Source organism: Macaca thibetana, chromosome 3 (assembly GCF_024542745.1).
Source record: "Macaca thibetana thibetana isolate TM-01 chromosome 3, ASM2454274v1, whole genome shotgun sequence".
Lineage (NCBI taxonomy): Eukaryota > Metazoa > Chordata > Mammalia > Primates > Cercopithecidae > Macaca > Macaca thibetana.
The window spans coordinates 178,914,597-178,927,640 of record NC_065580.1 but is presented as its reverse complement, the minus strand read 5'-3'; the positions used below and the strand labels follow the sequence as shown (position 1 = coordinate 178,927,640).

Genomic DNA, 13,044 nt, shown 5'->3' with positions numbered 1-13,044 from the left:
ATGATTTGCTCTTTAATTATTTTTAATTAATGCATTTCTAATTTTAAAATGGAGAAAACATCAGAGTTATAATTTGTACTTCAAGTAAATGATGGACTTTGTAGTTAAGTCAATTAAACCAAATTAAAATAAGATTTTTTCCACCATCTTGCCCAAAGCTTTTCTCACTCACCCTACCACAGTAACATAGCTAAGAATGAAAGTACCTTCTGTACTGAAGTTACAAATAAAAAAATTTTAAAAATGTAAAATATTATTTAATTATTTCTGTGTAAAGCTAGCAAATTAAATAAAAATCATCTAAAGCCAAATCTAAAGCCAAAGGTTACTTTTTTTTTTTTTTTTTTTTTTTACTGTTCCCATATCTGTGTTGTTGTTTTGCATCCTGAGTTGTAGTAAGTCGAGGTTTTCCCCACATACTTAAAAATTTTGGGACATTGGCAGAAAATATGAACAAGGGCAGAAGCGCTACGTGTCTACCGCCTTCTTAAACGAGGATGAAACACAGGTTCTATTTCCAGTGTTCTGGAACTCAGTGCTAAGTTATGTAAACAAATTCATTGTGGTGGTTACATAAGAATCGAAATGATTATGCTCTATGTTTTTGAAAGGCTTATCAGAAAACGTTTTAATCTCTCCCCCCAGTATTTTCAAAACACAGCTGGAAAGGAAGAACCTTGGGGTAATTCCATTTATTAGCATTTAAGAATGTAAGGCTCAACTTGATGTTCCTGATATTTAGAAGGATCTTGGACAGGACTAATATGGGATTTAAAAATTAACACCAATTCCTTATAGGCCATCATCTTAGAACACAAATAACTAACTCCACTTTTGAGATATTAGTATTTCCTAAATTCTGTAAAGTTTTACAGAAATGATTATTTTTTTTCCAGATTTTAATGACTTAGCAGGGTATATCAGCTATATCATTTATATATTGGGTTGTAACAGGGAAATGCTATTTGCTAGGATATATCATTAAAAAAAGCATGACCTTAAGATTTTTTTAACCTTTATTGTTGCATCAGTATAAAATGTTTTCTTTCATACTTTGATCAAAGAGATGAAAAAGTTATTCAAGTTACTTTTTACTTATGCATGTAATAAATGGTAGAAAATGAAAATGTTTAATATAAAGAAAGGAAAGGCTAATGAAATAGGCCTCATATGATTTACTAGAATCGGAGGGGAATTGCATTTTGTGCCCTATCTGCATAAATAATCTTGAGAGACTACAGTGGCTTTTTAATAAATTGACTACCAAATTACTTTCTACTGCAGCAAACACACATCATTTTAAACTCACTAAGTTTTCTTTCAGTTACCATGCACCAGTCTAGACAAATTCTCATCAAGGATATAACTTTCTTTCAATTACTAGAGCACTGTGGAAACTATTTAATAAGCACAGGCTCAAAGATTAAAGTCTTTGCAGAGATTACTTGATTCATTTCTGAAGAAAGCAAGCACCTGACCTTCATCAAAAATATTGTATCTAAGGCAATGGGATGTACTACTTGTGTTACATACACTAAAAATCTGGTTATTTGTCTCTGTATCTGGTTAGAAGGACTATGATTCATGGGAAATGGGATCAGTGAACTAGAGAGTAAAATCTGGCTGGGGAAAACCATGTAAGTAAATAGAACAGAGCTGTGTGTTATCCACTCAGCTCGGGCCATTTTCTAGAAAACCTTCCTTGACATGCCTTTAATGACTTAAGTTCTGCTACAGCACTTTGCATGTATCACATTATATTGTAATTGTCTGTTTATGTGTCTATCATCACCACATAAGCACAGAAAGCCACGTCTTATTTGTTCATGGAACAGACACAATATCAACACCAGTGCTTAGATTTCTGATCCAGGAATAATAATAATATATTTACATTATATACTGTTAAAATGTAATAAAGATATATGTTTCCTTCCAATGCATTGGAAGGAATGTAAATATAGGAATCCACATTTTGCTGTCACCCAACTAACATGTTTCATTCAAATTCATTGAAAAAACTTCTGTCAAAGTAAAGGGTTGATCATTTCGACCTTTGCGAATAACTCGTCTGAACCCAATACATCCTCCAGGAAACAATGTAGTTAAAATTCACAAACCACAATGGAAAGAACTCCTTTTTTTATAATCACACGCGATCTTTGAAAGGTGATGAATTGAGACACAAATCTCCTGGGCAGGGAAAGTTCAGTCATCCAGGACACTCGGGCGCATCAAATGTGGAAGCGAGGTCAAGTACCCAATCTCTTTAGCTTAATCTTTAGAAACTAAATTCCTGAGTCTAGATAGCAGCTCCCAAGCAATTGAAGCTAACGGCTTCCTAGGACTTCACCTCTTTGAATTCACTATTGAACTAAAATTAGTGTTTAAAGTAGGAACTTGGAATGAATGCCACTTACCCAGTTCTTTACTTGAAATGAAAATAAAAGATTGTCAGTTTCTGGGTTTTATTGACTCTTTATCAAAAATCATTGTTTCTCCTACAACTTGCCTTCTTCCAAGACTTTATTTCTGAAAGCTCCCCATGTTGAAAGAGTTTTTGTTAAAGTTTACAAGTAGAATAAAAAGAATTACACACACACACACACACACACACACACACACACATTTGAAGTACAGGAAGACTGACTAATATGCATAAACCAAATAGATTTTTAATATATGCTATTTATAGAAAATATGCTCAATAAAAGTAGGAATAGAAAGAAATTACAAAAGAATGTGGTTTGACCCATTTTATAAAAAGTTTAAAAGTACATATATGAACAAAGATCTAGAAAACTAGACACTGAGTTTTTTTTTTTTTTTTAAGTTCTGGGACACATGTGCAGAAGGTACAGATTCGTTACACAGGTATACATGTGCCATGGTAGTTTGCTACACCCAACAACACATCATCTACATTAGATATTTCTCCTAATGCTATCCCTCCCCTAGTCCCCCACCCACAGACAGGCCCCGGTGTGTGATGTTCCCCTCCCTGTGTCCATGTGTTCTCATTGTTCAACTCTCACTTATGAGTGAGAATATACAGTGTTTGGTTTTGTGTTCCTGTGTTAGTTTGCTGAGAATGATGGTTTCCAGCTTCATCCATGTGCCTGTAAAGGATATGAACTTATCCTTTTTTATTGCTGCATAGTATTCCATGGTGTATATGTGCTACATTTTCTTTATCCAGTCTATCATTGATGAGCATCTGGGTTGGTTCCAAGTCTTTGCTATCGTGAACAGTGCTGCAATAAACATATGTGTGCATGTGTCTTTATAGTAGAATGATTTATAATCCTTTGGGTATATACCCAGTAATGGAATTGCTGGGTCAAACGGTATTTCTGGTCTAGATTCTTGGGGAATCGTCACACTGTCTTCCACAATGCTGGGAAAACTGGCTAGCCATATGCAGAAAACTGAGACTGGACCCCTTCCTTACATCTTATACAAAAATTAACTCAAGATGGATTAAGGAGTTAAACATAAGACCTAAAACCATAAAAACCCTAGGAGAAAACCTAGGTAATACCATTCAGGACATAGGCATGGGCAAAGACTTCATGACTAAAACACCAAAAGCAATGGCAACAAAGCCAAAATTGACAAATGGGATGTAATTAAACTAAAGATCTTCTGCACAGTGAAAGAAACTATCATTAGAGTGAACAGACAACCTACAGAATGGGAGAAAATTTTTGCAATCTATCCATCTGACAAAGGGCTAATATCCAGAATCTACAAAGAACTTAAACAAATTTACAAGAAAAAAACAACCCCATCAAAAAGTGGGTGAAGGATGTAAACAGACACTTTTCAGAAGAAGACATTTATGCAGCCAACAAATATATGAAAAAAAGCTCATCATCACTGGTCACTAGAGAAATGCAAATCAAAACCACAATGAGATACCATCTCACGCCAGTTAGAATGGTGATCATTAAAAAGTCAGGAAACAACAGACGCTGGAGAGGATGTGGAGTAAAAGGAACACTTTTACACTGTTGATGGGAGTGTAAATTAGTTCAACTAAATTGATTATTTATATAATGAATAATGAAATTCATTTCCTCTCTTTGCTCTTGATAGGAATTGCGTTCCTGATGAGGCTGATATCACCTGGATGAGGCCTGGAGCCGGGAAGTTTCCATTCTAAATGCAAAGCATTTGGAAATATAACAGGAACTGGAAGCTCTCAGTCCAACTGTTAAAAGCTAACTTAGGTATAGAAGGAATGTACCGCAACACAATAAAGATTATATATGACAAAGCCATAGTTATCATTATATTTGCAGGAAAAAGTTGAAATCTTTTCTTCTAAGAGCTAGAACAAGACAAGGATACCTACTCTCACCACTCTTATTCAACATAACCCTGAAAGTCCTAGACAAAGCAATTAGAATAAACAGAGAAATAAAAAGCATCCAAATTGGAAAGAAGGAAGTCAAATTGTCTCTGTTTATAGATGACACGATCTTATCTATAGAAAAACCTAAATACTCTACCAAAAAAAGGAATTGATCATTGAATTTAGTAAAGTTTCAGGATACAAAATGAACAAAACAAAATCATTACAGTTTCTATACATCAACAACCAACTAGCTGACAAAGAAATCAAGAAAGTAATCCCATTTATAACAACCACAGAAAAATTAAACACCCAGAAATAAATTTAACCAAGGAGGTGAAAGACCTCTTCAAGGAAGACTGTAAAACACTAATGAAAGAAATTGAAAATGACACAAACAAATGAAAAAAACATCCTATACTCATGGACTGGAAGAATTAATATTGTTAAGATAACAATGCTACCCAATCTCTATCAGATTTAATGCAATCCCTATCAAAACACAAAAGACATTCTTCATAGAAATATTTTAAAAATCCTAAAATTTATATGGAACCACAAAACACACCAAAGAGCCAAAGCAATCCCAAGCAAAAAGAAAAAAACTGGAGACTTCACACTACCACATTTCAAAATATTCTACAAAATTACCGTAACCAAGATAACTGGCATAAAAACGGAAAACAGACCAATGGAACAGAATAGAGAACAGGATAGAGAACTCTGAAATAAATCTATGTTTACAGCCCACTGATTTTTTTTTTTTTTTAAAAAGGCACCAGGAACATTCACTGGGGGGAAAGAACAATCTCTTCAGTAAGTGATGCTGGGAAAACTGGAGAACTCTATGAAGTATGAAACTAGACCCTTATCTCTCACCACATAGAAAAAACATCAAAATGGATTAAAGAGTTAAATCTAGGACCTAAAATGTTGAAACCACTAGAATAAGACAGTGGGGGAAACACTCCAGGACATCGGTCTGGACAAAGAGTGCTCGAGTAAGCCCGTAAAAGCACAGGCAACCAAAGCCAAAATGGACAAAGGGAATCATATCACGTGAAAAAGCTTCTCCACAGCAAAGGAAATAACTAACGAAGTGAAGAGGCAGTCCACAGAATGGGAGAAAATATCAGCAAACTATCCATTTGACAAGCATTTAATAACCAGAATATATAAAGAGCTCAAACAAATCGACAAGAAAGAAAAACATATATTCTGACTTTAAAAATGGGCAAATTATCTGAATAGACATTTCTCAAAAAAAAAGACATACAAATAGCCAACAGAATATGAAAAAATGCTCAACATCACGAATTACCAGAGAAATGCAAATCAAAACCACAGTGAGATACCTCTCACCCCTGTTAAAATAGCTTCTATCAAAAGAGAGGCAGTAAGGGATGCTGGTGAAGATGTAGAGGAAGAAGAACTCCCATAGACTGTTGGGGGAAAATATAAATTAGTAGAGCCACTATTCAGAACATTATGGAGGTTTCTTAAAAAACTAAAAATAGAACTACCATGTAATCCTGCATTTCCACCGCTGGGCATATATTCAAAAGAAAGGCAACCAGTATATCAAAGAGGATATCTGCCCTCCCACATTTATTGCAGCACTATTCACAATAGCCAACATTTGGAATCAACCTAAGAGAAAAGCATATGTTTTATAATTAGAAAACTTTTGGCATATGTTTTTATAGATAGGTATATCTATATTTACATGTACATAGAGTGTATAATATAATTTATTGCTTAAGTATTTGGCTCTGATTTTTAAAGACAAAGATTAGTCTAGATTTTAGCATTACAATAATGTATAAAATAGACACGGTTCTTCCCTTTATAGACCTTATAGTTTAATATGACAAACAAACTTTAAATGATACAGTGTTATAAGTTATAAAGATAACCACATGTGAACCAATATGGTTAGTAATCATTAAATCTTCAAAATCATATGTATTTAAGGATCAGAATGGTGGGTTAGAGTTGACAGGTTGTAAAACGCAAAGTAAGTATGTTATTGCTACTCATTACTTTCATTTTCTACCTAATTACTTTTAAGACTTGATGGGAAGGTAAAAAACGAATATGGCGAAATTACATATTTGATGCAAGCTATTATGGCATTAGACTGGGAGGTATAAATACATTTTTGATGAGTTATTAATTGGAATTTTTACTTGCATCATCCTTCCTGAGAATATCCTTCTTTATCTTTCTATCATATAAAATTTATAGAAATACTATTGTAGTGGAAGAGGTTATGTAAAATTTTTAATTTTTAAAATATTTTACAAATTTTGCAAAACCTCTCCCACTACAATAGTACCTCGCCGGGCGCGGTGGCTCAAGCCTGTAATCCCAGCACTTTGGGAGGCCGAGACGAGCGGATCACGAGGTCAGGAGTTCGAGACCATCCTGGCTAACACGGTGAAACCCCGTCTCTACTAAAAAATACAAAAAACTAGCCGGGCGAGGTGGCGGGCGCCTGTAGTCCCGGCTACTCGGGAGGCTGAGGCAGGAGAATGGCGTAAAAACCCGGGAGGCAGAGCTTGCAGTGAGCTGAGATCCGGCCACTGCACTCCAGCCTGGGAGACACAGCGAGACTCCGTCTCAAAAAAAAAAAAAAAAAAAAAAAAAAAAAAAATAGTACCTCTATAAATTTTCCAAAAAAACTATTGTAAATGTGTTGCAAAGATATAGCAAAATCATATTCTCTGTAGTACCCTTGTGATTATTTATGTATATTATGATATAGCATAAAATGAAATAGTTCATTTTTTTAAAAGTCATCTAAAAATTTTAAAATCATGAGAAATGCTCACATATAAGTATTTTGTATAACAGAGCATATTATATTTTATATAATATTTACTCGTACTTACATTTATACACTATACAAAGGTTACCAACAGTGGTTATTATTTGAAAATAGGGTTAATCAAGATTTTAATTTTCTCCCTTTTGCTAATGTGTATTTTCTAAATTCATAACTTTATGAATTTTAAAGCTCTTGCTAAATCTAATTTGATCATAATAAAAACATTTGAGAATCTTTTAAAAGGGAACTCAGTAAAATTACTTACCCTAGTCCCAGCAGTTGACAAACATCATTTGAAATGTGGGTGGTCCAGTTCTCAGCACAAGCTGTATGCCATAAGCTCTGGATTCTGAACTGCACTAAACCATTGTTGTTCGTTGTGCCATTGAAAAGACGCACTAAAGACACGGAGAGTATAATGGTGGTTACCAGAGACTGAAGGGTGGGGAGAATGGGAAGACATTGCTCAGAGTACAGAGCTTCAGTTAGACAGGAGGAATAAGTTTGTGAGATCTCTTACACAGCACTGTGACTATAGTTAATAATAATGTACTGTATATTTCTAAATTTTGCAAAATTGCAAAATTTCAAATTTTCCCATCATGAAAAACGATAAGTATTTAAGGTGATGGATAGGTTGATTAGCATAATTCAATCATTCCTCATTCTCTCTCTATATATACACACTTTTTATAGATACATATATACACACATTTTATATATACATATATACACATTCTCTATATATACATTCTCCATACATCCTATATATATATTATATATAATAATATCACGTTGTAACCAATAAATATATAGAATTAAATTTTTTAAATTTACAGCTAATTTTTTAGAAAAATTAACAAAAAAAGATGAATTAAAGAGATTAGATTACTCTTGTGGTCATTTTGACCTAAATTGATAAGAGTAGATTACGGCCTCTAAACTAAATGTGCAATGTTCCTAACATCTCAAGTTTAGAGATTGATTGTAGTTTTTCTTAAGAGCATGATGGAAGGTCTAATTTGAAAAATATAAATTTAGCAGATAATTTTGCTCTTTTATGTAACTATAAAAATTGAAAATGCAGAGATATGCAAGTTTATTACAAATCTATACAGCACATAAACAGAAAATAAAGTTATTTGTGAAGAGTATACCTAACAATATATATAAACTTAGCTTCTGAAAGACAGAAACTCAAGTTTAGAGATTACTTTAGGAATTCCCACCCCACCAAAAAGTACTCTTTTCTTTGTACTTGCTTTTATACCATTTGATTTCTATCATCTCATTCATCATTTTACAATCATTTTGAACAGACTTTTAAGACCATTAGTGGCCAGGTACAGACTGGACCAAGTTAAGCGAGTTCATCAAGGGAGGAAAATATCAGTAATTATAGTCTTACCTACAAACACTATGTTGTAATTCTATAAAATAATGCTACATTGTTTACCCTTTTTTCCTATTACGACAACAGTTAAGAGCAGTGACTATAGAATTATACAGACTTAGGTTCAAAAACAGCTATGGCTCTTACTAGGTGTGTGAAATTTGGCAGCCACTTATCATTTCCAAGCCACAGTTTCCTCATGGGTGAACTATAGCTGATTTTTTTTTTCTTTTTTGAGAAGGAGTTTTGCTCTTGTTGCCCAGGCTGGAGTGCAATGGCACGATCTTGGCTCACTGCAACCTCTGCCTCCTGGGTTCAAGCGATTCTCCTGCCTCAGCCTCCTGAGTAGCTGGGATTGCACCCGCCAACATGCCTGGCTAATTGAGCATTTTTAGTAGAGACAGGGTTTCACCATGTTGGTCATGAACTCCTGACCTCAGGTGATCTGCCTGCCTCGGTCTCCCAAATTGCTGGGATTACAGGTGTGAGCCACCACGCCTGGCCAATTATAGCTAATTCTTATTGTAGATTTTTTTGTTTTAACTTATTTACAGTGCATAATGCATAGTATGTAAGTGTTAAAAATTTGCTTAGAAATAAAAAGACATAATAAAAGAATCCATTACTCACAATGTTATTGAGGTCTGGAAGGGGAGCTGGACTGAAAACTCAGCAGGGCAGTGGGAGAAAGTGACTTATAAGTAAGCATACACGTACCTCTGAATGTGGGCAATAAACAGAACACAGTAGCCAATATGCATGGTGCTAGCCTGCTTGGTTTGGAATGCTGTCTCTGTGGTATTCTAGGCTTCCTATATATGAATATTTGTTGCTCTAGAATTACAGTTAATAAGTGTGGCCAAATTGAAACAAACAATAAACTGAGGCCTGCGTATTAACTTTTTTCCTAACCAGATGCGGACGAGGTGCTAAAATCATCTCAGAGATGAGATGTTCTCATTCCAAAGCATCAAAACAGTCCTAATAAACACACTTATAATCTTTCTTTTACACCATAGAATCCAAAGGCAGAGGCTAAAGTCATAAAAGTATTTTCCTAAAAATAAGGCATACCACAGTCTGCTTCATCGGAGCCATCCTCACAGTGCAGATGACCGTCACAGAGATTTGCCAGTGGAACACACTCTCCATTTTTACATTGAAAATTGTCTTCCATGCATGGCTCTATGGGGAAAGAATGTTTATTGTATAGGATAAAGAAAACACAAATGGATGATTCTGGAGTACAAATCCCATTTGCTCCCCTTTAAACATGAGCCCTTTGCCACAGCACAAGGTGGAGCCAGCTTTGATACTGAGAAACACCATCAACTTGGTTGTTCAGAATGCCTCAGAAATAGCTCCCAAGCTGATGTGCATGTCGCTTTAAAAGAGTGTGGATGAAACCTCAGACTTCTCTTTTGCAGCAAAACTCAGGGAATTTCTAAGAAGTGGCTGAGAGGTCAACTCACCTCTTCCTCATAATTTTGTTAGTATCTCTTCAATAAACAAACTCCTCCCCCTCAAACGAACATACAAGCAACAACCACCGAACTGTTACTCAAGCACAGAGAGGTCCCCTGGCCTCACCATCCAAATGATACTTCCAAACCTTTGTAAGAAAGAACTGTGGAAGTTATCTGTTGGTGGGACCAAAGTTGGATCGGGTTGGAAACAGAGGGCTCAATTAAAAGTTGGTCAGGCAGGAAAGAGTAGTCACAAGGAAACGGAAACTTTGCGGTATCTGTAATGTGAAAAGAAGTTGAGGATAGAGCTCCAAATAATTAAAGCGGTGTTGGAGGCATGGGCATGTGCTTGGCACGTGGAGACACAAAAGGTAAATGAAAAGGCTGGGCAAAGAAGAAATTGGGTAGATCTGGAGGCCATTGGTCGTTGTTTCCAGAGTTTGTTGTGCAAAAAGAAGCCTACTGGAAACATTTCTTACTTAGAAGTAGCTGCTGCTGTTTCCTGAGACTGTTTGGTCTTTAAAAGTTTTGTTCTAGGAGAGCCCTCGTATCACTGGGAGAGAGAGGTTTGCTTCCCTCTTCTAGCACTTTCTGATTATGGCTTACGAGGTACAGTTATGTGCTGGAAGGAGAGTAGGAACTCCGTGAGGGCCACATGGTTCCCTGACAATGACGATGGTTGTCAGGTGTGGAGAAGTTCAGCGTCTTATGCCCCACATGGCACATGAACAATCATATGGGGAAGCAAAAGCACTTGATAAAAATAAGAAAAGGGAAGCTTGTAGTTTGAAAACTATTAGTGTCTACTAGTCAATACAATAACATTACTATTACACTGCTTTCAAGGAGACTCAATTCAGGTTAATACGATTTCAGAAACAAATTATAGAAGTATCCATGGAGACTTTCTGAATTTATGATGACCAAACATAATGACACTTGAAAGAAATTATTCCTGCTCTTTTAGAATCTAGGTTGTAGACTCACATCTGAGAGTACTGACAAATACCGTTATACTTCTAAAGAGAGGGACTCAGTTTAGCCATACCACACTAATTGAAAAAAAGACCGAAAGTAGTCCAGCAACTATCAATATCCATCAGCTATTTTCAGCTTTTTAATAAAAGGGCATTAGAGTATTTTTCTAAAAAAAAATTGAATAGAGTATTTGAGGGGGGGTGTTTTTATGGGGGAAAGTGGAGTGGGGCCATCCAGCAAACCAAGTGTGGGGTTCCCTAAGAGAATCAATTCCTAATTAGGTTGCCTGAAAGAAGCAAGGTCAGCATCTCACTCCCTGGCCAAAAGTTGGCTACACTGCATAACCACAAGGACCAGGCTTTCATGGGACTAGTGCTAGGGGTTTCAGACTTTTAAAAACTCTGACATTAGCATGAAACAGATTTTAAGTAATAATTCTAGGATACACATCAATGTGTGTGTGTGTGTGTGTGTGTGTGTGTAACTAAATTAAAATTTACCTTTACTCTGTTCTATTAATTCCTATCCTATCCTATCCTATCCTATCCTATCCTATCCTATCCTATCCTATCCTATCCTACCCTATTCCACCCCATCCCATCCCATCCCATCCCATCCCATCCCATCCCATCCCATCCCATCCCATCTCATCCCATCCCATTATATTCCATACCATTTGCTGGGTAGTGAAATATACAACAAACATAAAATTTGTTGTGTAGTGAAACCCAATAAATCCATTTCACTACCCTGGTTTTTTAATAAATGCCAGGATAAACTGAAGTATAGTGAAAAGATTAATGAGACAGTGACATTATTTTCCTGAAGTTTGTGGGCAGATAGCTGTGTAAATAAATATTAGTGATCAATTCCCATGAAATGAAATCAGAAGTTAGAATGTTGGCAAGGTGGACACTGGAAAGGTGGTCAGATGGCAACTGCCTGGCAGAGAAGTCTGGCTCTAGCACAAAAATTGGAGGAATGGAACCTGGGGATTAGGGATTTGGAGCTGAGCAGGGTTATAAGAGATTATTTAGGAGCTGTACTACCCATGTCTACAGTACAGTAGTCCAGGGCTGGTGAAACAATGCTCCAAAGAGCTCACAAGTCTGTTTGACAACAGAGCTAGCATTTGGCCAGAAGTTGGTATTTGCCAAATGAAAACTACGATGGTAAAAAACAAACAAACAAACAAACTTCCTATCTTCCAACGTTGGAACTATGGGAAGAAGAGGAAAAAAGAGAAGTATAAAATAAAAAAAGACAGTATTTCCACCCTCCTCTGTCTTAAGTTATTAGGCCAACGTCTGTGCCTGAGTTGAGGGATAAAAGAAGCTTTGAATTAGATAATATAAAAGTGTTGACATTATACTTGACTGTTCATTTTAATACTTAAAAATGAGTGTAAGTTACTCAGATAAAATGATTTAACAGCGGAAGTAACTGAAAAAGTGTAGAGATCTGCCTGAAATATCCAGAGACGAAAAAGGAGATTTGAATTAAAATGAAGACAAAAGAATCTTTTGTTTTGCTTATATTGTCATTGAGGTCAGTCATTCTATAAACTGAATATACAATATGCCAGCTGTAATACCCATAAAGCCTGTTTTCTCATGTTCGTATGTCCAGGGCTTAGCAAAGTGTCTGGCACAAAGCAGAGAATAAGTAGATTTTTTAAAACATAAAGTAAATTAATGTATGTTAAAAGATTGATATGCCTCAAAATAAGTATGAAGCTTAGTAATAGAGTCGATGTAATATAAAGCACTTTTTAAAACTATGATTTCAAATAAAGTTTAAAATTTAAGATAATTGGCTGATAGTAATTCTAGTGATTTGAAAAAAATCAATTTTATGAATTATGAAAATATAATTTACTTAGTTAAATTTCAACAGTGGTTAAGACATAAACCCTAAAGAAACCCTAAAGTAATATGATCTTGGTTGAAGGTACAATTTAGCAATTTCTTTTTTTTTTTTTTTTTTTTGAGACAGAGTCTCGCTCTGTCACCCAGGCTGG

General features: G+C 35.4%; 1 protein-coding gene across 1 annotated transcript in view; it reads right to left on the bottom strand.

Moving 5' to 3' along the window:
• TMPRSS15 (transmembrane serine protease 15) overlaps positions 1-13,044 on the bottom strand; it is a 133,678-nt gene that overhangs the window by 38,020 nt on the left and 82,614 nt on the right. The window contains exons 17-18 of the mRNA XM_050782170.1: positions 9,655-9,765; positions 7,453-7,585 (exon numbers count right to left, since the gene is read on the bottom strand). Of these exons, the coding sequence (XP_050638127.1) occupies positions 7,453-7,585; positions 9,655-9,765 (244 nt within the window). The remainder of the gene's footprint in view (positions 1-7,452; positions 7,586-9,654; positions 9,766-13,044) is intronic.